At 57.0% G+C, this 27,218-nt stretch overlaps 1 protein-coding gene across 1 annotated transcript; it reads right to left on the bottom strand.

The window, feature by feature from the left end:
• Positions 1-1,785: 1,785 nt before the first annotated feature.
• LOC105496698 (pantothenate kinase 4 (inactive)) lies at positions 1,786-27,218 on the bottom strand. The gene is made up of 19 exons (XM_011767251.2): positions 27,062-27,218; positions 22,326-22,408; positions 21,716-21,930; positions 21,352-21,535; positions 20,957-21,049; positions 20,441-20,594; positions 19,355-19,536; positions 18,721-18,802; positions 18,371-18,471; positions 15,744-15,899; positions 14,439-14,551; positions 14,085-14,172; positions 12,924-13,075; positions 4,697-4,752; positions 4,415-4,464; positions 3,919-4,023; positions 3,290-3,390; positions 3,080-3,148; positions 1,786-2,306 (listed from the first exon to the last, which is right to left on the bottom strand). Exons 1-19 carry the CDS (start codon positions 27,207-27,209, stop codon positions 2,093-2,095), a joined length of 2,346 nt encoding a protein of 781 aa, XP_011765553.1. The 5' UTR covers positions 27,210-27,218; the 3' UTR covers positions 1,786-2,092.

Below are 27,218 nucleotides of genomic sequence, written 5' to 3'. Positions count from 1 at the left end.
GACAGCAGCCTGATGACCGAGGCCTCCCAGTGAGCCCCTGAGTGGTGCTGTGGGCAGAGCAGGGCTTGAGGAGCCAGCTGGGGGTCTGCGGGAGTCAAGGAGGGGCTGAGAGCCTGGGGCCAGATCGTGTCTTGAGAAAAGCGCAGTCGAAATGGCCACGTCAAGGGAGCAAGGCGGAGGCCAGAGCCCACCTGCTCTGGCTGGGGAAGGGCTGGGGTCACAGAGGCTAGGGTTACCCGGAGGCACAGGGGTGCCTGGCTCATAGGCTGGGTGGCCTCTTCTGCAGGAGGGGAGCTGAGGCCAGGGCCACAGGCAGGCTAGCAGGCCCTGCGTGGGGGTGTGCAGGGGCTCACCAGCCTGGGCTGGGCCCTGGTGTCCTTGTCCTGGCTCTGTCCTCCCAGGCCTCTGTGCATCCCCCACCTCCTCCTGGGATCCTGTCTGGGCCAGGCTCTGGCCAAACCTCTGCAGGGGGTGCGTCCCCTAGCACAGATGGACTCTCCAACCCTGGGGTCAAGCCCTGTGGATGTCAGGCCGGGCAGTCACACACCCAGGTGCCCAGAGTGGCCAGGCCACTGCTGCCATCCACCACCAGTGAGGGGGGCCAGGATGGTAGCAAGAGCTGGAGGGGCTGAGGAGTGCCAGGGAAGGCCCGAGATGCAGGCTGGGAGGGCTTCCCCATCAGAGAGCAGGGCCTGAGGAGAGGGCCGGAAAGTGGTAAGGGCCGATGGGATCCTGGGGGCTGGGCCTCTGCCCTGGGGACCCACAGGAGGGAGAAGCTGGAGCCAGGTGGACAGTCAACCTCAGGACAGGACAGGAGCCCCCTTGGTGGCCGCTGCACGAGGGCTGGGCCTCAGGCTCCACGCAGACTCCAAGGGTAGGCCATGAAGAGACACCACCGTGGGGTCCAGAAATGGCCACTGGGCACCTCTGGGCAGGCCGGGTCTCCATGGGGGAGGGCTCTTAGCCTCTGCAGGTTCCAGACCACCAAGCAAAGCTGTCTGGAAGGTGGTCCATGCCACCCCACCTCCTTGGCCTAGGACAGCCTATGCTTGGAGGTCTCAGTGAAGCTCCCAGATCTGGGGGACCCTAGTGGGGGGGTGGTGGGGGCAAGGTAGCAGCTCAGCCTCCTCAGGGCCTGCCCAGCAGCTCAGCACCAGGAACAGTTCCCACCACATGAAATCAAAGCCGGTGGCCTGCAGCCAGCCCACCTCAGCAGGGCCTCCGCAAGCTCCGCGCCCTCCTGTCCTCTCTACGAGGCTGTGTGGTCTCAATCCCACACCTGGGCTGAGACGGGAGGGACCCCCAGGCGCCTTGGAGCTCCCAGGGGCAAGGACCAGCAGGCCTCCCTGCTGCCAGCTCCCCCCAGCCATGCCCACCCTAGCCACAGAACAGGGCCCCGGGGAGCCTGGTCCCAAGGCCATAGCAACAAAACCCACACGGTCCGCACAGTTCCTAGCAGGGGCTGCGTCAGCGCCCGGCTGCCTGAGAACCCTTGAGGGCGATCGATGCCGAGGGCTCCTTTCCCAGGCACTTGAGTCAGGAGTGCTGCTCAGCACCCACACGTCCTGCAGGCGCAGCGGGAGGGCACCAGAGGGACGAGGGCGGCTCTTCTGGCCCGGTGGGAGCAGTGAGAGACACAGGGGCCCGGGTCTGTGGGGCAGCTGGCGCTCGGTGCCCATGAGGTCTAGAAGCAGCGCAGGGAAGGGCTCCCGCTCTGGGCTCCCCACACGGGAAGAGTCGGGAGAGGCTCCTGCTCCAAAACAAAACAGCGCAGGCGGCTCCGGCCTCTTTTAAAAACTCTATTTGGTGCATGCCCACGGCGCTGCGTCCCGTCAGACATACCTGGATAGATCTCTCTATTTATACATATATATAAAAGGTTCTTTAGCAGTTAAATAGATTCCAACACGAATGTCTCCCAGGAGAAAGCTGCGTCTCGCCTCTCGGCCACACGCATCTGTGCGGGCTGGGGCGTACGTGCCGTGTCACGGTAGTGCGATATAAATATGTTGATTTGAACGTAGTCTCCCTGTGGTGGCAAAAACACATTCCTGACAAGTGACAAGCGGAACCATCCGGCGGCCGCGGTGCCTCACTCGGCCGGGACCTCATACTTGAAGATGACACTGAAGAGCCGGCCGCCCAGCCGCTCGGCCAGCCACGCGTTCTTGATGACGGCCAGCTTGAGGCTCTCACAGCACAGGGCCGCGTGGTAGTTGGTGTGGACAGCACGGCCCATGCCCTCGATGACCACCAGGTCCGCGCCACGCTCCCGCACCAGTGCGGCCAGCCCCTTATCCAGGCGGCTTTGGGGAGGAAGAGAGAGAGACTGGATGAGCGGACCCCAGACCCCACCTCCCATACAGGGCAGCGACCAACGTGAAGGCCGAAACCCCCCCCCTCAATCCCTGATATGGGGGCCTCCAAACCCAGCCTCCGCCTGGGGCCTCCTCAGAGCGGCAGCTCCCGCAGGGCCAGAGCAGCTGCAGCCGGGAAACTGCCCGAGATCTCCCTCGAACTCTAGGGGCTGATTCCTTGTCACCTTCACGCCCTCCCTGTTGGTGAGGTGGGACTGGAGCACAGATGAAGCCCGCACTGGAGAATCCCACCAAGCAGAGAAGACCAGTGGCCCCAGCACTCAGAACCCGCTCATTTAAAGGGTTCCTTTCTCTGCAATCAGCAGGACAGAGAGCACCACATACAATCGACTAAGGGCCTCCAGAACCACAGAAGCAGAGCCTGCTGTCTCTGCGGGACACAGAGGAGACAGACACCGGGCAGCTGCCCAGGTCGCCCTCAGCCTCAGCTGAGTGGCCACAGGGACATCAGCCCCTCCTGCCCCAAGTCCCCCAACCCAGCCCAGGTGTAGCCACCTCAGACCCTGAATCCATTCACTCTCCCCAGACCACCTTGGGGGATGGCATCTCTGTCGCCTCCCGAGGGCAGTCCGGGCCTGGGGTCAGGAGAGGCCGTAGGGGCAGTCCTGAGGTCGGTGTCCCGCATGTGCCTGGGTGCAGGTGCACGGCACAGAGGGCAGGGAGCCCAGGAGGGAGAGAGCAGGTGCAGGGTGCGGGGTTACCTGAGGTCGAGGCACGGGGAGCTGGAGCCTGTCTGCACCAGCAGCAGCCTCTCTTCCCGGAGCGCAGAGCTGCCAGACACAAGGTGGTCAGCGCCCCCAGCAGGGTGGCCCCCGGGAGCTCCCAGTTCAGTGACAATCCTCGTGGCCCACTCTGCCCAGCTGGTGCCCCTCCCCATCAAGGCCCCCACAGCACCATCCGCCAACACTCACTGCACGACAGGGTCCATGCCCGCGATGCGCTCTGCCACGATGAGAGACTCGCTGTGGGTCACGTCGTTCAGGGCGGGGCCTGAGTTGCACGCCAGGATGACCTGCAGGAGGAGGGCCCAGGCTCTTTAGGAACCTGTGCCGGCCCAGCATGGTGCCTGTGTGCACCCCAGCCTTCGAGTGGCTGGCCTGGGTGAGGGTGCTGTGCTCTGCGGGCCTGGCCAGCCACCCGCTGCTGAGGAGCAGGGACCTTGCCTGACCTTGCCACTCTGTGGCCCCTGGGAGGGAGCCAAGCCGAGGGGCAGAACCGAGTTCACAGCCTGCCCTTGGGACCTGCCTGTCTCCAATTGGCATGAAGTCACAGTCCCAAAGCCTCCTTGCTGGGTGCACGCTTCCAGGAGCCTGGCCTCAGCCCTGGGCTTCAGCACATGGACCCTCGGCCTGAGCCCGGGGGGCTGGGAGCCTCCACCCCAGCATATAAGGGCTCTGGGCCGCCTCCCACACACTGCCACCTGCACCTACCTGCTGCGTCTGCAGGAGCCCGACCACCGCCAGAGGCCCAGGGTGGCGCCAACCCCACCAAGAGCAGAGAAGCCCAGGGGAAGGGCCCCACCCACCACCTCGCCACTCACCTCAGTCCCTCTAAGGAGTAGCTCCCTGACAAAGGGGAAGACTCCCAAAATGATGTCTATTCCACTGTTATCTGCGAAAATTAAGGCACATTTATGAGGGGGCCCCTGTAAGACAAAACCAGGACGTTCAGTTGGGAACAGGTGCATCCAAGCAAGTCAGACCCCACCCCTGCCGCCCGCCCCGCTGCCCTGCAGGGGCCGAGACCGGGGGCTTCAGGGCCCCAGAGGCACCGGGGATGGATCAGCCTGCAGGGGCCAGTGACTGTCTCTTCTGGCAAGGCTTTGTGCCTAGAGCAGGTGACCTAAGAAGTGGTCATGACAGGAGGGCAAGTGTGGAGCAGGGGACGCTGAGGCCTCGGCCCGCAGGACTGTGAGACTCTAACAGGAGGGGAGGGCCTCCGGAGGCAGCCCATGCCTACCTCCCTCCAGTGACCGCCCGCCCCCCGGGCCCCACGCTGTGTCCCCAGGGGCAGAGGCGGGAAGCCCCTCCACATACCTTTAACCTCTGAAGCCACTCGCTATAGGAATCCACGAGCCACGGTCTTTCTGAGAGAGAGGGAGGGACACACGGTCAGCTCGGCGCGCCAGGCCAGGGGTTAGGAGACGCATCTTCAGGGGTTTGTCTCTCCAGGAAGCAAGTTCTCCCCGCCCCCGAGCCTGGCTGACAGAGCCTCGAACAGGGGAGGTGCCTGGACCCTGACCGCAACTGCTTTCGTTGTTGCAGAGAACGCTCAGGCACGGCCCCAGCTCAAGACGCAGGTTACTTGGCCATCCGTACCTTGTAACTTCCTCTTTGCTTCTTCAAACCCAAAGTAGGGGTCGGATTCAAGGACACTGCATGCAGGAGGAGAAAAGAAAGTCAAGAAAAAACAGAACGAAAACCTTCGGCCAGAGTGCTCAACGTGAAGACCCCAAATCCCTCCCAGGCGGGACGGAGGCAGCTGCTCAATGTGAAGACCCCAATCGCTCCCAGGCAGAGCAGATGCAGCATTCTTGATACGCGGTGATCAGCAGAAGGCTCAGGGGACCACCGAGCAAAGGTCTGAGAGAGCGCAGGCTGTTTCTTAAGGTGGACTCAGAGCCATGGGACCAGGGAAGCCCATCGGTGACTGGCAGCTGCAGTACGTCCCCGTGCTCGGCGCCCACGCGGGCGGTGTGGGAGACCCCGGCCACAAGGCCAAGCCCATGGGTCAGGACCCTCCTTCAACGCTCCCGACAGGCTGTGGGAGGGACCTGTGTCCCAGAAGGGCAGCCACGGTTGGGGGCAGCATTCTTGTCTATGTCTGGAGACACGAGTGGAACCCAGGGAGGGCCGGGAACCCAGGCATCTCCCTCCAGCCCCACATGTAAAACAAGCAGGGACCACAAGACATGGTGCGGCCGCCTGGGGAGGCTCAGAGACCGGAAGCAGCTTCTTCAGGAGTGAAGGTAAATTACCGTGGGAATGGTTCATTTCCAAGATTCAGAGCCCCGAGCTTTAGACACCTGCCTGTCCCACAGGCCAGTCTAGGGAACTCCTTTGCAAAGCCCCTTTGATCATCACATCAGAAATGTTTAATTCCTACCACATGTAGGAAACATGAATTTGGATTCTGACAATAGAAAATGTCAGAGGGGCAGAGCAAGATGGCCGAATAGGAACAGCTCCAGTCTCCAACTCCCAGCGCGAGCGACACAGAAGACCGGTGATTTCTGCATTTTCAACTGAGGTACTGGGTTCATCTCACTGGGGAGTGCCGGACGATCGGTGCTGGTCAGCTGCTGCAGCCCGACCAGCGAGAGCTGAAGCAGGGCGAGGCATTGCCTCACCTGGGAAGCGCAAGGGGGAAGGGAATCCCTTTTCCTAGCCAGGGGAACTGAGACACACAACACCTAGAAAATCGGGTAACTCCCACCCCAATACTGCGCTTTAAGCAAACAGGCACACCAGGAGATCATATCCCACACCTGGCCGGGAGGGTCCCACACCCACGGAGCCTCCCTCATTGCTAGCACAGCAGTCTGTGATCTACCGGCAAGGCAGCAGCGAGGCTGGAGGAGGGGCGCCCGCCATTGCTGAGGCTTAAGTAGGTAAACAAAGCTGCTGGGAAGCTCGAACTGGGTGGAGCTCACAGCAGCTCAAGGAAACCTGCCTGTCTCTGTAGACTCCACCTCTGGGGACAGGGCAATAACAAACACAGCCGAAACCTCTGCAGACGCAAACGACTCTGTCTGACAGCTTTGAAGAGAGCAGTGGATCTCCCAACACGGAGGTTGAGATCTGAGAAGGGACAGACTCCCTGCTCAAGTGGGTCCCTGAACCCTGAGTAGCCTAACTGGGAGACATCCCCCACTAGGGGCAGTCTGACACCCCACACCTCACAGGGAGGAGTACACCCCTGAGAGGAAGCTTCCAAAGCAAGAATCAGACAGGTACACTCGCTGTTCAGAAATATTCTATCTTCTGCAGCCTCTGCTGCTGATACCCAGGCAAACAGGGTCTGGAGTGGACCTCAAGCAATCTCCAACAGACCTACAGCTGAGGGTCCTGACTGTTAGAAGGAAAACTATCAAACAGGAAGGACACCTACACCAAAACCCCATCAGTACATCACCATCATCAAAGACCAGAGGCAGATAAAACCACAAAGATGGGGAAAAAGCAGGGCAGAAAAGCTGGAAATTCAAAAAATAAGAGCGCATCTCCCCCAGCAAAGGAGCGCAGCTCATCGCCAGCAACGGATCAAAGCTGGACGGAGAATGACTTTGACGAGATGAGAGAAGAAGGCTTCAGTCCATCAAATTTCTCAGAGCTAAAGGAGGAATTACGTACCCAGCGCAAAGAAACTAAAAATCTTGAAAAAAAAGTGGAAGAATTGATGGCTAGAGTAATTAATGCAGAGAAGGTCATAAACGAAATGAAAGAGATGAAAACCATGACACGAGAAATACGTGACAAATGCACAAGCTTCAGTAACCGACTCGATCAACTGGAAGAAAGAGTATCTGCGATTGAGGATCAAATGAATGAAATGAAGCGAGAAGAGAAACCAAAAGAAAAAAGAACAAAAAGAAATGAACAAAGCCTGCAAGAAGTATGGGATTATGTAAAAAGACCAAATCTACGTCTGATTGGGGTGCCTGAAAGTGAGGGGGAAAATGGAACCAAGTTGGAAAACACTCTTCAGGATATCATCCAGGAGAACTTCCCCAACCTAGTAGGGCAGGCCAACATTCAAATCCAGGAAACACAGAGAACGCCACAAAGATACTCCTCGAGAACAGCAACTCCAAGACACATAATTGCCAGATTCACCAAAGTTGAAATGAAGGAAAAAATCTTAAGGGCAGCCAGAGAGAAAGGTCGGGTTACCCACAAAGGGAAGCCCATCAGACTAACAGCAGATCCCTCGGCAGAAACTCTCCAAGCCAGAAGAGAGTGGGGGCCAATATTCAACATTCTTAAAGAAAAGAATTTTAAACCCAGAATTTCATATCCAGCCAAACTAAGTTTCATAAGTGAAGGAGAAATAAAATCCTTTTTTTTTTTTTTTTTTTTTTTTTTGAGACGGAGTCTCGCTCTGTCGCCCAGGCTGGAGTGCAGCGGCTGGATCTCAGCTCACTGCAAGCTCCGCCTCCTGGGTTCACGCCATTCTCCTGCCTCAGCCTCCTGAGTAGCTGGGACTACAGGTGCCCGTAACTTTTGTATTTTTTTTTTTTTGAGACGGAATCTTGCTCTGTAGCCCGGGCTGGAGTGCAGTGGCCAGATCTCAGCTCACTGCAAGCTCCGCCTCCCGGGTTTACGCCATTCTCCTGCCTCAGCCTCTGGAGTAGCTGGGACTACAGGCGCCCGCCACCTCGCCCGGCTAGTTTTTTGTATTTTTAGTAGAGACGGGGTTTCACCGTGTTAGCCAGGATGGTCTCGATCTCCTGACCTCGTGATCCGCCCGTCTCGGCCTCCCAAAGTGCTGGGATTACAGGCTTGAGCCACCGCGCCCGGCCAATTTTTGTATTTTTATTAGAGATGGGGTTTCACCATGTTGGTCAGGCTGGTCTGGAACTCCTGACCTCGTAATCCGCCCACCTCAGCCTCCCAAAGTGCTGGGATTACAGGCGTGAGCCACCGCGCCCGGCTTAAAATCCTTTACAGATAAGCAAATGCTTAGAGATTTTGTCACCACTAGGCCTGCCTTACAAGAGACCCTGAAGGAAGCACTAAACATGGAAAGGAACAACCGGTACCAGCCATTGCAAAAACATGCCAAAATGTAAAGACCATCGAGGCTAGGAAGAAACTGCATCAACTAACGAGCAAAATAACCAGTTAATATCATAATGGCAGGATCAAGTTCACACATAACAATCTTAACCTTAAATGTAAATGGACTAAATGCTCCAATTAAAAGACACAGACTGGCAAACTGGATAAAGAGTCAAGACCCATCAGTCTGCTGTATTCAGGAGACCCATCTCACACGCAGAGACATACATAGGCTCAAAATAAAGGGATGGAGGAAGATTTACCAAGCAAATGGAGAACAAAAACAAGCGGGGGTTGCAATACTAGTCTCTGATAAAACAGACTTTAAACCATCAAAGATCAAAAGAGACAAAGAAGGCCATTACATAATGGTAAAGGGATCAATTCAACAGGAAGAGCTAACTATCCTAAATATATATGCACCCAATACAGGAGCACCCAGATTCATAAAGCAAGTCCTTAGAGACTTACAAAGAGACTTAGACTCCCATACAATAATAATGGGAGACTTCAACACTCCACTGTCAACATTAGACAGATCAACGAGACAGAAAGTTAACAAGGATATCCAGGAATTGAACTCATCTCTGCAGCAAGCAGACCTAATAGACATCTATAGAACTCTCCACCCCAAATCAACAGAATATACATTCTTCTCAGCACCACATCGTACTTACTCCAAAATCGACCACGTAATTGGAAGTAAAGCACTCCTCAGCAAATGTACAAGAACAGAAATTATAACAAACTGTCTCTCAGACCACAGTGCAATCAAACTAGAACTCAGGACTAAGAAACTCAATCAAAACCGCTCAACTACATGGAAACTGAACAACCTGCTCCTGAATGACTACTGGGTACATAACGAAATGAAGGCAGAAATAAAGATGTTCTTTGAAACCAATGAGAACAAAGATACAACATACCAGAATCTCTGGGACACATTTAAAGCAGTGTGTAGAGGGAAATTTATAGCACTAAATGCCCACAAGAGAAAGCAGGAAAGATCTAAAATTGACACTCTAACATCACAATTAAAAGAACTAGAGAAGCAAGAGCAAACACATTCGAAAGCTAGCAGAAGGCTAGAAATAACTAAGATCAGAGCAGAACTGAAGGAGATAGAGACACAAAAAACTCTCCAAAAAATCAATGAATCTAGGAGTTGGTTTTTTGAAAAGATCAACAAAATTGACAGACCACTAGCAAGACTAATAAAGAAGAAAAGAGAGAAGAATCAAATCGACGCAATTAAAAATGATAAAGGGGATATCACCACCGACCCCACAGAAATACAAACTACCATCAGAGAATACTATAAACACCTCTACGCAAATAAACTGGAAAATCTAGAAGAAATGGATAATTTCCTGGACAATTACACTCTTCCAAGACTAAACCAGGAAGAAGATGAATCCCTGAATAGACCAATAGCAGGCTCTGAAATTGAGGCAATAATTAATAGCCTACCAACCAAAAAAAGTCCAGGACCAGATGGATTCACAGCTGAATTCTACCAGAGGTACAAGGAGGAGTTGGTACCATTCCTTCTGAAACTATTCCAATCAATAGAAAAAGAGGGAATCCTCCCTAACTCATTTTATGAGGCCAACATCATCCTGATACCAAAGCCTGGCAGAGACACAACAAAAAAAGAGAATTTTAGACCAATATCCCTGATGAACATCGATGCAAAAATCCTCAATAAAATACTGGCAAACCGGATTCAGCAACACATCAAAAAGCTTATCCACCATGATCAAGTGGGCTTCATCCCTGGGATGCAAGGCTGGTTCAACATTCGCAAATCAATAAACATAATCCAGCATATAAACAGAACCAAAGACAAGAACCACATGATTATCTCAATAGATGCAGAAAAGGCTTTTGACAAAATTCAACAGCCCTTCATGCTAAAAATGCTCAATAAATTCGGTATTGATGGAACGTACCTCAAAATAATAAGAGCTATTTATGACAAACCCACAGCCAATATCATACTGAATGGGCAAAAACTGGAAAAATTCCCTTTGAAAACTGGCACAAGACAGGGATGCCCTCTCTCACCACTCCTATTCAACATAGTGTTGGAAGTTCTGGCTAGGGCAATTAGGCAAGAGAAAGAAATCAAGGGTATTCAGTTAGGAAAAGAAGAAGTCAAACTGTCCCTGTTTGCAGATGACATGATTGTATATTTAGAAAACCCCATTGTCTCAGCCCAAAATCTCCTTAAGCTGATAAGCAACTTCAGCAAAGTCTCAGGATACAAAATTAATGTGCAAAAATCACAAGCATTCTTATACACCAGTAACAGACAAACAGAGAGCCAAATCAGGAATGAACTTCCATTCACAATTGCTTCAAAGAGAATAAAATACCTAGGAATCCAACTTACAAGGGATGTAAAGGACCTCTTCAAGGAGAACTACAAACCACTGCTCAGTGAAATAAAAGAGGACACAAACAAATGGAAGAACATACCATGCTCATGGATAGGAAGAATCAATATCGTGAAAATGGCCATACTGCCCAAGGTAATTTATAGATTCAATGCCATCCCCATCAAGCTACCAATGAGTTTCTTCACAGAATTGGAAAAAAACTGCTTTAAAGTTCATATGGAACCAAAAAAGAGCCCGCATCTCCAAGACAATCCTAAGTCAAAAGAACAAAGCTGGAGGCATCACGCTACCTGACTTCAAACTATACTACAAGGCTACAGTAACCAAAACAGCATGGTACTGGTACCAAAACAGAGATATAGACCAATGGAACAGAACAGAGTCCTCAGAAATAATACCACACATCTACAGCCATCTGATCTTTGACAAACCTGAGAGAAACAAGAAATGTGGAAAGGATTCCCTATTTAATAAATGGTGCTGGGAAAATTGGCTAGCCATAAGTAGAAAGCTGAAACTGGATCCTTTCCTTACTCCTTATACGAAAATTAATTCAAGACGGATTAGAGACTTAAATGTTAGACCTAATACCATAAAAATCCTAGAGGAAAACCTAGGTAGTACCATTCAGGACATAGGCATGGGCAAAGACTTCATGTCTAAAATACCAAAAGCAACGGCAGCAAAAGCCAAAATTGACAAATGGGATCTCATTAAATTAAAGAGCTTCTGCACAGCAAAAGAAACTACCATCAGAGTGAACAGGCAACCTACAGAATGGGAGAAAATTTTTGCAATCTACCCATCTGACAAAGGGCTAATATCCAGAACCTACAAAGAACTCAAACAAATTTACAAGAAAAAAACAAACAACCCCATCAAAAAGTGGGCAAAGGATATGAACAGACATTTCTCAAAAGAAGACATTCATACAGCCAACAGACACATGAAAAAATGCTCATCATCACTGGCCATCAGAGAAATGCAAATCAAAACCACAATGAGATACCATCTCACACCAGTTAGAATGGCGATCATTCAAAAGTCAGGAAACAACAGGTGCTGGAGAGGATGTGGAGAAATAGGAACACTTTTACACTGTTGGTGGGATTGTAAACTAGTTCAACCATTATGGAAAACAGTATGGCGATTCCTCAAGGATCTAGAACTAGATGTACCATATGACCCAGCCATCCCATTACTGGGTATATACCCAAAGGATTATAAATTATGCTGCTATAAAGACACATGCACACGTATGTTTATTGCAGCACTATTCACAATAGCAAAGACTTGGAATCAACCCAAATGTCCATCAGTGACAGACTGGATTAAGAAAATGTGGCACATAGGCCGGGCGCGGTGGCTCAAGCCTGTAATCCCAGCACTTTGGGAGGCCGAGACGGGCGGATCACGAGGTCAGGAGATCGAGACCATCCTGGTTAACACGGTGAAACCCCATCTCTACTAAAAAATACAAAAAACTAGCCAGCCGAGGTGGCGGACGCCTGTAGTCCCAGCTACTTGGGAGGCGGAGGCAGGAGAATGGCGTGAACCCGGGAGGCGGAGCTTGCAGTGAGCTGAGATCCGGCCACTGCACTCCAGCCTGGGTGACAGCGCGAGACTCCGTCTCAAAAAAAAAAAAAAAAAAAAGAAAATGTGGCACATATACACCATGGAATACTATGCAGCCATCAAAAAGGATGAGTTTGCGTCCTTTGTAGGGACATGGATGCAGCTGGAAACCATCATTCTTAGCAAACTATCACAAGAACAGAAAACCAAACACCGCATGTTCTCACTCATAGGTGGGAACTGAACAATGAGATCACTTGGACTCAGGAAGGGGAACATCACACACAGGGGCCTATCATGGGGAGGGGGGAGGGGGGAGGGGGGAGGGGGGAGGGATTGCATTGGGAGTTATACCTGATGTAAATGATGAGTTGATGGGTGCAGCACACCAACATGGCACAAGTATACATATGTAACAAACCTGCACATTATGCACATGTACCCTACAACTTAAAGTACAATAATAATAAATAAATTAAAAAAAAAAAAAAAAAAAAAAAGAAAATGTCAGCCCCGTATTTCGGGAGCCACACCCCTAGGCCTCCTCAGCATCTGTGCTTAAGGAAGGGGCATCCTCAGAGCCTGAGGGGACAGACAAGGGCGCTGGGCCCTGCACAGCCCCTGGGGCTGCTGCCATGTGCACTCCCTGGGCCCCAAAGCCCCGAGCCACCAAGCCACCAAGTGTAACACAACCCCTGAGGGACCCGCTCCACCTCCTTGCACGCAAGCCTGGGGCAGGACAGGGACCCGAAGGCTGCAGAGCCCGCCCCGAGCCCGCAGACACCTACTCAGACACGGCTTTGGCCCCCCAGTCGAAGACGTTCCCCGCCAGGAGGCCTTTCACCAGCGCCAGCTGCCGCTCCTCCCAGCCCAGCGTGTCCAGGGAGCGCACGACCCCGGGGAAGCACCTCAGTGCCACGCCATTCTCCCGCTGCTTCACCTGCGGAAAATGCCAGACGCTGGGCCTGAGCGGAGACATGGCCTCAGCCTACAGGGCTGCTCCTGGCTTTCTGCCAGGCCGCGTCTCCACAGGCCCTCGGCAGAGCACCATCCTGGACACCCGCCAGGCCCAGCCTGTTCCACACCACACCCCTCGGGAGCACAGACTCAGGCCCAACCGGAAGCCCACCAGGCACAAGCCTATCGGCCCCGGGACAGCAGCCAGCGCGCAGCTGCACAGGGCTCTGAAGAGAGGCCCAGGACAGCTTCAGCCCCCACGTGACAGCAGTGGGTGAAGGGGAGGACACGGGTGGAGGACAAGGCCCCCACGGGTACCCAAAGCCCTGGCCTCAAAACCCTCAACACCCAGACTTTCCCTGTCACGAGGCTCGGTGTGTGAGGGGAGGGGAGGCGTGGCGCGGGCCATTCCCAGAAGGCGAGGGAGAAGCCGTGCCTCTGCTGCTGCCCGCTGCCTCCTGGCAGAAGGGGCCAAGGAGGGCTCTGGCCGCCAGACCTGGGGAAGCAAGATGGATGCCCAGAAAGGCCCATCTCAGAGGGCTCCCATGGCCCTGCACATTGCTGGGGTAAGAGGTCTCCGGTCACTGCCCAGCCTCCTAGGAGGCAGCGAGGGCGCCCAGGAGAGGCAGGCAGTCCCCAGCCACAATCGCCCACCCTCGCAGAAGCTGGGAGGCCCTCGGCTCCTGCAGACAAGCAGCCTGTGTCTCTCAGGAACACATGTCCACACGGGGCTCACACGCCTCTTCTCCAGTCACAGCGGTCCCCACCCCTAACTGGCGCCAGCATCTGTGGGGGTAACACAGCTCCTCAGCAGACGCTGCCAACAGAGGCCCTGGCTAGTGTGGTGCCAGTGCCGGAGGTGGGGCTGCTACCAAACCTGCATGGCCTCAGAGAGGACAGGACGCCCCAAGTCAGCGGGAGAGAGACAGGACCCACGGCGCCAGCGGGACGGGGACAGGAGTGAGCGGAAGGCCAGGGCACACTGCACTCACTTTGGAGTAGGGGTCTGGGAAGTTGAACTCGTTCAGACAGTGCTCCCTGGTGTCCAGCAGGCTGCGCACGGTCAGGGTCCCATAGGCGCTGGGGACAGACACGGCAGAGGGTGCTGAGCAGGACAGGCCGAACACCCGCCCATCTGCACATCCTGGGCTGCGCCACGGATGTCCTCGGGAGCCCGGCAGTGCAAACGCTGCTTGAGGTGGGGCCCGGGGGGACTGTGCCACCGGGGCCCACACCCACCCCCAGCCAGCTGGGGTCCAAATGCCAGCATCACAGCCACTTTCTCAGAGGTGCAGGGGCCCTCTGGGCAGAAAAAGCAGTCACACAACAGGACGCTGGGCACTTACAAGGGCTGCTGTCTCAGGGTCTGAAGCTTGTTCCAGTACTTCTGTCGGAACTTCTCTGCCCTCTCAGCTGCATCCACGGAGTCTGGCTGGCTCGCCACTGCGCGCTTCACTACCTGCCAGCGACAGGAGGGGTCAGCCAAGCATGGCCCTGCTGCTTGGGAATTCCTCATGGGACAGCCGGGGGCTCGGGGCAGAGTGGGGGCTGCCTGTTAAGCGCTGCCCAGGCCATGGTCGGGGACAGCTACAGGGGGCCTGAGGCAGGGTGGGGGCTGGCCGTGGGGGGCTGCCCAGGGCCGGGTTGGGGCGGCTAAAGGGGGCCTAGAGCAGGGTGGGAGCCAGCTGTCGGGGGCTGCTTGAGGCAGGGTAGGAGGTAGCTGTGGGGGGCTGCCCAGGGCAGGGTTAGGGCCTGCTGTGGGGGACTTGGGGCAGGGTGGGGGCTGCCCGGGCTGTGGTCAGGGCAGCTCCTACTGGAACAGGAAAGGCTGACGGTGACAGTTCACAGTCCCCTGAGGCTTCCCTTTGGCATTCGCCCCTCCCAGCTGCCCTGGGAGGCAGGAGCAGGAGTGACCCTGGCTCCTCACCACTCAGGAAACCTGAGGCTGAGACCCATGTCCTGGGACTCGAGCCCCACCCTGTGCCGGGGACACAGGGCTCTGGAAACCCGAGGCTGAGACCCATGTCCTTGGACTCAAGCCCCACCCTGTGCCGGGGCCACGGGGCTCTGGATGCCCAGAGCTCACTCCGGGTCCCGGCAGGGCTGGGACTCTTCCCTCAGGACAAACCGTGGCAGCACCCGGCCTCTGCGAGGGCTTCATGACGAATGCGTGTTGCTACTGGGGCTCCCCGGCCCTGAGCTGAGCTCCCGAGGGGCAGCGTGGCCCCGGGCCTGGCATGTGCTCCACTGGACCACCCCGGCCTTGGAGGTGGGACGCAGGAGCCCCCAGGGGGCCTCACCGGAGCTTGTTGGGGCTGAGCCTCACCCCACCCTCAGAGTCAGGGTCCCACAGGGCCTCCTGCACCTCAGGTGGAGCGGAAAAGTCTACTCAATAGCTTTCTGAAGAAATGTAATAGCTGACAAAACGTGCCTCGATGACGTCACGTCCTAACTGACCCACCAAGTGACCAAGAGCGGTATTTTTGCCTGAGAAACAGAAACCAACCCCCTCACACTCAGATGGAGATCAAGGGGTTTCTGGAAAACACTGCCCTGTCCCACTTCGCCACCTTGTCTTTGCCCCCGGGAGCCTTGGAAGGTTAGCCCGGCCGCGGCCTCGGAATCCTCTAGTCGGCACCCAGAGCCCTCACCCCGTCCAGGGCCTCCTCGAAGCAGGTGAGCCAGTATTTTCGGGCCAGAGCGTCGTCGGTGAGGTCCACCGTGTCGGGCACATAGGAGGGCGGGTCCAGGAGGAGCGGCAGGTTGACCAGTGGCCTCTCCAGCCGGTCCATTTCCAGCAAGTCAAACTGGAAGACAGGCAGTGGCAGGGTGGAAACGTCACCACAGCTCAGAACCACCTAAGCCACACTCAGAATCTTCCACTCTAATAAAGAAGAAGATGTAACGCCTTCTTCTGCCATGCCTCTGGGCCACAGAGAAGATCCCCACGGGGCCCTCTCAGCTGCCCAGCGGCCTGAGCCGGATACCTTGACTCACCCCCTGGTTTGACACTGAGGTTGCGTCTGCTCACCACACGCCTCCTGCCCCCATCACCTCCCTGCTGCAGCCATCCCTCCCCAATCACTGCTGCAGCCACCCTACCATCACCCTCCCCCACCATCCCTCTCCCCATCACCACCTCCCTGCAATCACCCCTCCCCGTCACCCCTGCAGTTTCACCTCCTCCCCGTCACCCCTGCAGTCACGCTGTTCCCACCTCTGGTCCTCCAGGTGGCCATGTCTGCACACACAGGTTTGGGTGCTGTCCTCACTAAGCGCTGGGCAGTGTTCCACCCCGTGCCAGGCAGGCAGCCCCCACGCCCCACACGCACCTTCCTTTCGCCATGAAGGGCTATGGCAAGGCCAGGCCACTATGCGCCCAGGGCACCCCGGAGCCACCTGTACCCAGCACAGGCGTGCTCATGGGCCCTGCTGGCTCCTTCTACCTTATTCCGGGAGGAACTGAACTGAGCTGAGCCAACACACACACCAGTACTCAGTTCCCTGCACGCTAACTGCAGCAGCCGCTGCTCTGGGACCAGAGGGGCTGTGGGGGGAACTGTGCAGCTGGCCGCCTCTTCCCACCCTCCGGTGACTACCCCACAGGTCACATGCCAGCCCTCTGCCCTTCTCCACCAAGGCACCCCTGCCGGCAACTGCTGGGGCTGGAGAAGCAGCCTCCGGGTGGGCAGGGACCTCCAGGCAAGGAACTCCACAGCAAGGGGGATGCCTTCCGGGTGGGAAGCCCACGCCGGGCAGAAGCTCCACAAGGAAAAAGCCAGTGACTTCCCAAAGCCAGCGCAGAAGGCGGCAGGAGCCCCACGTTAACTACCACGGACCACAGCCGGGACCGCCCGGTGCAGCCCTGCCGGGTCGCAGGCTCCTTCTATCCTGACAAACGGGTTCAAATCTTTGCTTTGCCTTTTCGGGAGAATATAAACTCGAAAAAATGACTCCATCTCTCCACATGTCAGTTTGATCCTCAGTAAGGTGGGGCACCTCCTGCCTGGCAGGGCTGTGCCGCTGGTGGGCACCAAACAGGTAACAAGCGTCTCCTGAACGGGGCCCCCCTAGGCGCTGTGGCCGCCCGCGCAGTCACTCCAGGTTACAGTACAGGACATTTGGCAAATTATGCACACGTGGCAGAAACGGAGGCTGGGAGACACCAAGCCCCTCTGCCCAACACCAGGGCAAAAGCCGAGAGGCTGGGCCTCTGCCAGGCCCCCAGGGCCTTGCCCCCACTCCCGGGCCTAGTATGGGCGGAGAAAAAGGCAGGCCAGGGCTGCGGCCAGTGTGGCGCATCCGTGCAGGGCCGTGGCCCAGGGGGAACCGCAGGACCCACCCAAAAGGGAGGCGCGCTCCTGAGAAGCCAGAACTCAGCCAGGCGCGGTCTTGAAAATACTGACGCGGACTTGTAAGGAGCCCCGTGTCGACAACCGACAAGCAACTTCCTGCCAACAATGCCAGTGGCCTGTCCTGAGGGGTCCGACTAGCTTTGTACGTGACCTCAGGTAACTGTTCACAGCTACAGAAGGAACGAGCCCCCCGGGGGGACACGGTCGAGGACCCTGACAGCCTGTGACACGGGGGCGGTTTCTGCCACGTGGGGCTGTGCTGGGGGCATTCCATGTGGCTGACACAGGTCCTGGTGGGGAACCCTTCCAAAGCAGCTCTAACTCGGCAGACATGGGGTGCATCTCCCAGCCCACCAGTGCTACCCAGCTCAGGCCAGGGCAAATCCACTGGGGATCCGAGGAATGAGCCTGGACACCCCGAGGAGAGCAGACGCTAACCGACAGAGACCGTCAGCCAGAGTGCGCAGTCCTAGCGCAGGGCCCTGGGTGGCTCCCGAGGTTTCGGGTTTCAGCTCCAAAGTGGACGGGCTCCCTGGTGTGGGGGAGGCCCCCCGGTGTGGGGGGGGCCCTCTGGTTGGGGGAGGTCCCCGGGTGTGGGGGAGGCCCCCGGGTGTGGGAGATGCCCCCGTCACCCCTGAACTTTAGTAATCTCTCTGCAAACAAGAAGACCGGATCACACAGACTCCGTAATTTCTGCTGAACGTTTCCAAAACACGAAAGCACCCAATGAGGGAGAGAGGAAAGCAAGCCACAGTGTCCTCCTCCCGCCCCTAGTTATACCCCAGGTCCTTGGAAGGATTCGCCATGGGTAGAGGCACCTTTCAGCCGGGACAGCCACAAGAGGCTTCTCTCAGGGACAGGAGAAGGGAGCGCGGCACAGGCCGCTCCCTCGGGGCCCGGAACGGCCAGAGCCCACTACTCACGGTGCCACTCCGTGCCCGCTGCGCTGGGCCGAGCTCTGGTGATGTGCTCATCAACCCGGAGCTGCCTGCATAGTTCTCTCCCCAGCTGTACTGGTTGGGATCTGGAAAGCAGAGAGTCAGATCACCTGTGTTAACCTTGTCCTTGATTCAAAAGCAAGAGAGTGGAGGAGGAAAGGGTATAAAAACCGATTAACTAAATTGTTAAAATGTCAGACATGCCTGCTGCTGTCACTTTCTGAGGACTCACGCTCCCCACCCCACCTCCACCCTGGGCCGCTCTGGCCCAGAGCACAGGCCCAGACCACAGCTGAGGCCCAACGCTGCTCAGGGGCACCAGCACCGCGACTCACTGTCCTGCTCGGCTCCTTTCAGGAACGCTCCGATGGCTCCCAGGTAGCCTTCGTGCCTCAGAAACAGCGCTTGCACTTCCCCCTGCCATGGCCAAAGCACACGTGCTGCTGTCGGCCCCACACAACACCCGATGCCTCCGCAAACCAACTCAACACGGGTGGGCCTCGCACTGCGCAGCCCAAACCCTCCAAGAGGCATCCACGGCATACTTGCCGGTGGAATCGCGCCGGGCGCCAGAGGGCGGGCTGCTGTTCGAAGAAAGCTAAGGGTGAGATAGCTTCTCCCATGCGGCGAGTCCCTAGCCCACAAGTCTCTGCGTCGGGGACGTGGGTGGGCGCGCCTCTGCAGGGGCACAGGCACCCTGACCCCAGCGCAAATCGGCGGACTCCCCCAGAACTCTCTAGAATGCTCATCACTGGTGATTTGCTCAGACTCAGGCGGCCACGGTGCCACAAAATGTAGGCTCCCCAGAACCAGCCAGAAGAGAGGGGTGCTGGGCTTCTCGGCCACCCGCCCTCCAGGCCCCCCGGCCTCTCGACCTCCCTGGGCTGCTGCGGTGTCTGACCAGCATGACTGATTTTGAAGACCCTGGGGGTCCGCGTCAGAGGCTGGGAAGGGCGGCGCGCCCGTTACCTTGGAGAAGAAGTTGATGCTGTAGGTGATGGTGCGCATGGTCACGGGGTGGCCCCGGATGAAGAAGCCTCCAAAGTACACGCGGTCTAGGCTGTGCAGCCGCGCGTGGAGACAGGCCAGCTGCCCGATGTCGTTGCTGATCATGTGCAGCAGGCTCTTGGCCATGTCTTCCTTGGAGAACTCTGGAGAAGGGAAGGAAAAGGCGCTCGCGTCCAAGCACAGCAAGTGCCTGATGTGACAGCAAGCAGGAGCGGAAGGGGAGAGAGAGCTGAGTGGGAGGGGATGGGGGAGAGAGCTGAGCGGGAGGGCAGAGAGAGCTGAGCGGGAGGGGAGGGGGAGAGAGAGCTGACTAGGGGAACCAGAGCCCCAGAGTGGGAGGCTGCGTATTATGCATGGGAGGGGAGGGGAGAGAGAGCTGAGTGGGGGAACCAGAGCCCGAGCGCGGGAGGGGAGGGGAGAGAGAGCTGAGTGGGGGAACCGGAGCCCAAGCGCCAGAGGGGAGGGGAGAGAGAGCTGAGTGGGGGAACCGGAGCCTGAGCGCCGGAGGGGAGGGGAGAGAGCGCTGAGTGGGGGAACCGGAGCCCGAGCGCCGGAGGGGAGAGAGAGCTGAGTGGGGGAATTGGAGCCCGAGCGCCGGAGAGGAGGGGAGAGAGAGCTGAGTGGGGGAACCTGAGCCCGAGCATGGGAGGGGAGAGAGAGCTGAGTGGGGGAACCGGAGCCCGAGCGCTGGAGGGGAGGGGAGAGAGAGCTGAGTGGGGGAACCGGAGCCCGAGCATGGGAGGCTGTGTATGATGCGTGAATCATTCCTGGACGGATTAGGCTTTGTTTTCAGAGAGAAAAAAACCCGAATCGCTTTTCCTAACTCAGAGGAACTGTTTTTTCCTCTGAAACCAAGACCACGGTATTTATTCGCCAACATTCTGAGCACTCGGCCTGCGCCATGGTGACTCGGCAGGAAGAGGGTGCAGGACCCCGACTCTCCAGGGAGCGGGTGTGGGAAAGTTAACAGTGGGGGAAGCTGCTGTCCCCAAGACCCCAAGTGTCCCCACCCCCCTTCTCTCTGGCGGCAGAGGCCAGGGCCGGCACCTTGGTCGGCGGTGGCTGACTTCCCGAAGCTGCTGGCGATGAGGTTCCCGCTCAGCCCGAGTGTCTGGTGGGCACCACCGTAGACGTCCCGCACCAGCATGTCCACGTTGCTGTGCTGGCCCCTCGAGGCCAGGTGCAGGAGCTCGTCAAACTTCTGCGGGACACGGCGAGGGGGCGGGTGAGGCGCCGGGAGCGGCTGGAATACCCACAACCCCAGAAACCAAGCCCACGGGAGGAGGCACACGTGGGCAGAGGGTGAATGGGCCCTCATCATGCGGGACCAAAGGCAGGAGGCAGCAAGGGGGACCCTCAGGCCACCCAGTCAGGAGCAGCTCTGGCTGCTGGGACACCCGTCCTTCAGGGCGCAGAGCCGAGCCGCAGAGGCCAGAGACCCGCCGAAGTGAGTCAGGACGGAGGCCCGGAAGCAGCTTTTGCACCTCCCAGCCACAGGCCTTCGGAGGACAGGAAGTGGACATCTCTGTAGACCCCGGAGGGCCTCTGGCAGCCGCCGTGTACCTTTGTTTTGGTGAGCAGAGCCCCGAGCCCCCAGAAGGTGCCGCCTCCGATGGAGCTGCCGCCGACCCACTCGAACCTGTCCTCCGTCTCCACCTGCAGCAGAGCCAGGGCAGGTGCGTGCACAGCAGGCCCTCAGCCACACAGGTCCCCGCCGCCATCCCTGCACCGCACCGTGTGCTGCGCTGGGGCAAGCCCCGACCCCACCCCAGAACCGCCAGTGGGCGGACTCTCTCGATGGCAGAGCCTGGGGGCGCTGATGCCCCTCCCACAGCGGCTCTGAGCTCAAGGCTTCACCCCCCACCCACTGGGCCCCAGTCCTGGCTCCTGCTCCTGCACACAGCTTAACAAACTGTGGCTGAACCATCCACTCATTCATTCACGAAGCCGGGTCTCACCTTCACAATGGAGACTCCAGAGCCAATATTGACAAGAAGATAGGGGAAAATGTGGGGGTGGTTGGTCTGGAACCGGAACTCAGGGTCGGAATCCTTCTGGTACACGAAGGCCTCGTGGGGGATGTTCTTGAGCACAAAGTTGCACCCCTTAATCAGGCATGTCATCACATCCTCCTTGTCGACTCTGAAAAGAAAGTGCCAACCCCTTAAAGAGTACAGGCCACAGACGGGTGCAACACGCAGGCCTGCCCGGCCCAGAGGGGCAGCCGGGCCCGTGCACGATCCGAGGCACGATCGGACGCACGAGCACCAGGGACTCGGGGCAGCCACATGTTCCTTCCTTGCCCTCGAGGTCCCCACTCACTTCAGCCGCAGCTTCTCTTCGATGAGGTCCTTGAACTTGTAGGCCCCGCCCCCGGTCGCCTGGATGACCTTGGTCTCTGTGTTGACGAGATGGTCTTTGATGAAGTCCAGGCAGGCTTCGATGTAGGTATTCTCAAACTTAATGAAGTGCAGTCGAGCAGTGATCTCTTCTTGAACTGAGATCTCGTAGGGCGGCTCGTGATCACGTTCTGTGTCCTGGAAAACAGAGTAGGGGAGGCCGCATGAGTGTGGGGCACCGTGCTGGGCTGGGCCGGGCACACCCTGCCCTAGCGGAGCTGGCCGTTCACACCAGCCTTCAACCAGGCAGGGCTCTGAGGCAGAATCCTGGGCAAGAGGGAGGAGCCCAGGACCGTGGCGACCTCAGGGCCACCCAGCAGGAGCAGAAGCCTCCCCAGCGGGAGCACGGGCGGGCACAGGTTCCTGAAAAGGGTCTTACAGGGACAGGGTGGAAGGCAGGGGAGGCTGTCCGTGCTAGAAACTCCCAGGACATGGAAGCCGAGGTCTGCGGCAGCAGAGGGGTGACTGAGTGACAAGTGCCAGGTTCAAGATGACAGAGGAGTGGCTGTCCCGCCCCGGGAGGTCACGCTCACCTTTCCCGAGTGGTCGAAAGACCGCACCTTGGCGACTTTGTGTTGCACTGTTGAATAGTAGGCCAGCTTGGTTAACGACCCGCCTGCAGGGGAGACATACACCGGGCAGAATTCAGGACCAGGACAGAGCGGGGCTGGGGGTCCATCCCCCACGCTCTCTGGGTGTCTTGGAGACTAAAATTTCTGTGGATGAGGGGTTTGGGGCTACTGGAACTTAAAAACCCTGTGGGCGCAAAAGAGACGACGGGAAAATGAACGATCAAATCTACACTTTTCTTTTTCTAAATTCTGCTCCTCCCCAGCTCCCTGGCCAAACTGAGTGCAAGAGGTCCCACTTCCCCAAGGCACCAAGTCCTGCAGATGAAAGGGAGAGCTGGCTGCTTTGGGTAACCTTGGTTATCCTCATTGCTTTAAGAAAATTCAGTTTCAAGTGATCTTGCTAATAGACCCAAAGCGAAAAGCTGACAAATCCAGGCGTTTTAAGAGGTACACCCTCGTTTTAAGAAGTACACCCTCAACACAAAGGAGGCTCTTTTCACAGCCCAGGGCAGTCACCCGGCCTGAGCAGCTCCCCTACCCTGGAGAGGCAAACAGTGCCGCTGGCTACCCTTGAGAGGCTCTGGGCAGAAAATGCAGGCCCAGCCCCAAAGTAGCCAGAAGAAGTCAGAGGCCACCAAGGTCTCTTTCCCCAAGGGCCAGAGTCTGTCTGCGGTTCCACAGAACCCCTGCGGCTCCCAGGATGATGCTGTGATCAAAGGTTGGAAGGGGCTTTACGCACCTGAGCCAGGTTTCAGGGAAAGGTGAAAAGATTCTCGGAGAAGACCTTTAAGGACAAATTCTTCTTTTTTTTTTTTTTTTTTTGAGACGGAGTCTCGCTCTGTCGCCCAGGCTGGAGTGCAGTGGCCGGATCTCAGCTCACTGCAAGCTCCGCCTCCCAGGTTACGCCATTCTCCTAGCCTCAGCCTCCCTAGTAGCTGGGACTACAGGCGCCGCCACCTCGCCTGGCTAGTTTTTTGTATTTTTTAGTAGAGACGGGGTTTCACCGTGTTAGCCAGGATGGTCTCGATCTCCTGACCTCGTGATCCGCCCGTCTTGGCCTCCCAAAGTGCTGGGATTACAGGCTTGAGCCACCGCGCCCGGCAATTCTTCTAAGTTTAAAAAAAAAAAAGGACATTTTTGAGGCTACAGTAGTATTCATAGATTTGAAGCTCCATGAATGACAAACAGAAAAAGAAACAAAATGTGTGACTTTAAGTTCACTGTGTGGTGCTACAGTGACTGAACAGAGTGCATTTTTTATGGGGCCTGAAAAAAAGAGGCAAAAATCCCGCATCATGAGAGTAAGGAGGCTAAAGCGATATTCAAATGATTGTGTTTTGACAAAATACTATAAGGTTGAGAACAAACACTCATCGGTAAAGAGATCTGGAAACAGCCAGTGTTGTTCACGTAACAAAACCCATCGTGACCAGGCCCCACAGCAGCCGCCTCATGGCACTGCCTGCCTGGTGGTGAGTGCGGGCTCCCCGACGGCCGGCGTACAGTCCAGTGGATGCGTCACAGGATCAACCTGATCCCCTGACCCGTGGCTTTAAGCCTCCTTGTCCCTCCCCCTGCCCCCAATCCTGGCCAGGCCTGGAGAGTCTCACTAAAATGCACCATGTTGTCGACTCACCTCGGCAAATAAATCATTTTCTAAAATGACAGATGATGCAAGAGGATGAAGATCTATTTTAAGAGACTCATCAAAAGTCACTATAAACAAACTCTCAGGTCACAGAAATCCAGTTTCAGGACCTGGGTTTTTTGTGTTAAAGACACGCCCAAACAGGATGTACTGGGGTTGGGACAGCGGTGGGGGTGGGTTGGTTTCTGCAAGATACGCATCCTCCCTCCCCGAGACCCCCTGCACTGAGAAGCCCAGCAAAGCCAGTGTTCCCTCTTCCTACTCCCCACACCCGGGGGGAACAAAAGGGGGCCTGAGGTGCGAGGAGGGCACCCAGAGCAGTAGGTCTTTTGGAGCAGAGGGAGCCTGTGGGCGGGGATCCTTCCGGGCTGAGCTCAGGGGCCCCTTGGAATCACAACAAACCACCTGGCAAGGCAGTGACAGGCTTGCCCCCTGGGCTCTCCAGGCTGCCCGCGCTCCGCTCTGAGGCCAACAGCATCGCCTGGCTGGTGGGGAAGGGGGCTTCCCAGAGGTTTGGTCACATGTGCTCTTCACACCTGAGCCAAGGCCTTCTAGTTCTCTCTGTCCCACAGGCCCCCGTCCCTTCTTCCATTCTCTCTGGTCCTGTCTTTCCTCTTTGGGCACCAATGGAGGGCAGGACAGCCCAGCAGACACCACGGCCCTGTGGCCCCTTCCTGTCCCACATGTCCCTGAGAAACCCTCTCCACGGCCCGCAGAAACCTAAAATCAGATCAAAGCTGCAGGTGTGTTTTGAGAAACACAATGTCCCTGCTGCTTTCAAAGAGGTGAATCTGCTCAGCAGATATCAGCATCCCATTGAGGGGAAAACAGCTTGCCAAAACCCAGGGCAGGTGAGCTTTCCTGGATCGGGAAACATGGGCAAGGGAAGAGGAAATGGGAGAAGCCTGCTTTTAAACAATACTATTGACAAGCACATTGTCTTTGAGGGTTCCTGGGTTGAAGACACCCCACCCTCAGCCATGGCCTCCCAGCAGCTGGGTCAGGAGTAACAAACAAAAGGTCTTCTCTCAGCGTCAGTCAATAGGTTCTCCTAAGAACCAGAGACACAGGACCCGGACACAGGGAGAAACTTTGAAGAGAGGAAATAAATACCAGCACTAAACAGACCTCTTAGAGTGTCCTTCTACCAAGAAACCCTCTGGGCTCAGCCCGGAGAAGAGGCTGGTGCTCCAGGGCCCTCCAGGGCTGCGACAGCCCTTCCTGGACGGTTCCAGCTCTGCGGTTTCGCTGGCCTCTGGTGGCCACACAGAACATCCACGGTGAGCCCTGTTCTCCTGGCCATTCCCCAGGTGACTTATGCAGGTCAACTGCAATTGCATTTCACAAATATTTAATCCTGACTTGTTCCCGGTAACAGAATCCCCCAGTGTAAGGGCAGCAGAACCTTTCAGAGCACACGCTCTACCGAACCCGAAGGTCTCAGAAGGCTGGGGAGCCTCTGGCGAGGCCTGCAGTAGACGATCCCCTAAGCTGGGGCTGCAAGCTCAGCACCTGCAGTCCAATAGGCAGCCGGTTCCAAGTCCTATCAGGGTTCCCTAAAGATGCTACTCACACATCCTCATACCTGGCACCAGGCCACACCCCTAAGAAGCACTGCCTCTCATAAGCTCACTGCAAGGTGGGAGCCAGGACCTACAGCTGCTTCCATTCTCATGCCCCCACTTCCCTAGAGGACACCCTTCCCTGGCTGGGCACCTCAGAGAGATGGTGACACCAACGACCCCAAGGACATCACAGCAGCAAACACGCTGGATGCACCAGGAGCATACAGTTCAGAGGCAATGGCCTGGGTCTGAGTCCCAATTTTTCCAGGGAGGTGGGAAGCAGTCAGCGGGAGGCCCATTCATCCCAGTATTTACTGGGCGGCAAAGACAGGTCGGGTATCCTTTTGGGGGCTGGGGCTACAAGACACACCCCCGCTTTTGTGGGATTCACACATAAGCGGACTCAGCCTACAGCAGAAACGTGTGCTAAGAGGGAGAGATGTGTGAAGCGGCAGTGGCTATTCAAGGGGGTTTCTCCTGGTGAAGCTGCCCCCAGGAAGCCCTCATGTCTGAAACATGGGCAGAGTAGGAGAGCAGGGAGTGGCAGGTTCAAATCCTGGTTCTGCCACTTTCTAGCCGGATGACCCTGGGCAAATTAGTTCACCTTTTTGGGTCTTAGTATCCTCATCTAGGAAATGGGAGTAATTCGCGTTTCTCCTCTAGGGGTGTGATCCAGGAGTCAGGAGTGTGGGAAAAGGGTCTAGAACAGAGCCTGGCCAGCCGTCATTACTGAGAGCACTGCCATCAGGCAGGAGGGTCTGCAGCGGACCCTGGAGAGGCCAGGGCAGACATGCAGGCCGCCTTGAAGGCCACGGAAGGCACGAGTGGCTTTTAAACCAGACGCACGAGTTCCCAGGACGTACGTCCACGGCCGCCTGAACTCACGCCCGGTGTCCACTCTCCAGAGAGCGGGGCCTATGCACGGACTGTCCGGCCCGCGGGCCACAGCTGCCCAGGCCTCGGGAACGCGGGGCCTTTTCGGGGCCACTCTGCCAAGGGCTTCCCGCCGAGCTCGTCCTCATCTAGACCAGAACTAAGGACCCCAATTCTCAGGCCAGCCACCGGCCAAGCGGCAGAGCCGGGGCGCCCAGCTGCCCATGCGGCCGAAGACAAAAAATTCCGTCTGCTCCAGGGCCAGGCTGGCCGCCGACCCTCCCACCTCGCGGCGGGTAACGCTGGACCCCGGCCCCCAGCCTCCCAGGACGACCGCGCGAACTACCAGGCCCGGCAGGCCCCGCTCTGGTCCCTGCGGCGCCTGCCGGGAGCTGTAGTCCGGCCGTCGCCCCGAGCCTGCGCATCGGCGCCACTGCGGACTACAAGGCCCGTGAGGCTGTGCGCGGGGTCCGCGGACTACAAGGCCCGTGAGGCTGTGCGCGAGGCCCGCGCCCCCGCCCTTCGTCCTTCCCGCCGCCCCCGCTCGCCGGCCCACCGCCGGCGCCCCGCCCGCCCCCGCCGCCCGCACCCAGCGCCCGGCCCGCGGCTACCTATGTCGATGGCGAAGCGCTTGGCGTTCTCCAGGTTGCGGAAGATCTCGTCGGGGGGCAGCGTGATGCTCTTGTCCAGGCTGTCCCCGCTGCTCCCGCTGCCGCTTGCTCCACACTCCGCCATTTTGAAAGTGCCCGGCCAGCTCATCAGCCATGG

The sequence above is a fragment of the Macaca nemestrina genome, chromosome 1 (assembly GCF_043159975.1).
Source record: "Macaca nemestrina isolate mMacNem1 chromosome 1, mMacNem.hap1, whole genome shotgun sequence".
Taxonomy (NCBI): Eukaryota; Metazoa; Chordata; class Mammalia; order Primates; family Cercopithecidae; genus Macaca; species Macaca nemestrina.
This window is presented reverse-complemented; position numbering and strand designations above follow the sequence as displayed.

Bases quoted from the DNA above. Each gene is read 5' to 3' on its own strand.
- LOC105496698 (XM_011767251.2), bottom strand. From the start codon at position 27,209: ATGAGCTGGCCGGGCACTTTCAAAATGGCGGAGTGTGGAGCAAGCGGC. The intron at 18,472-18,720 runs GTGAGTCGCGGT...TCTGCTTTCCAG, and splicing joins GAAAGGAGCCGAGCAGGACA to ATCCCAACCAGTACAGCTGG. The intron at 3,149-3,289 runs GTGAGTGTTGGC...TGTGTCTGGCAG, and splicing joins GGCATGGACCCTGTCGTGCA to CTCTGCGCTCCGGGAAGAGA.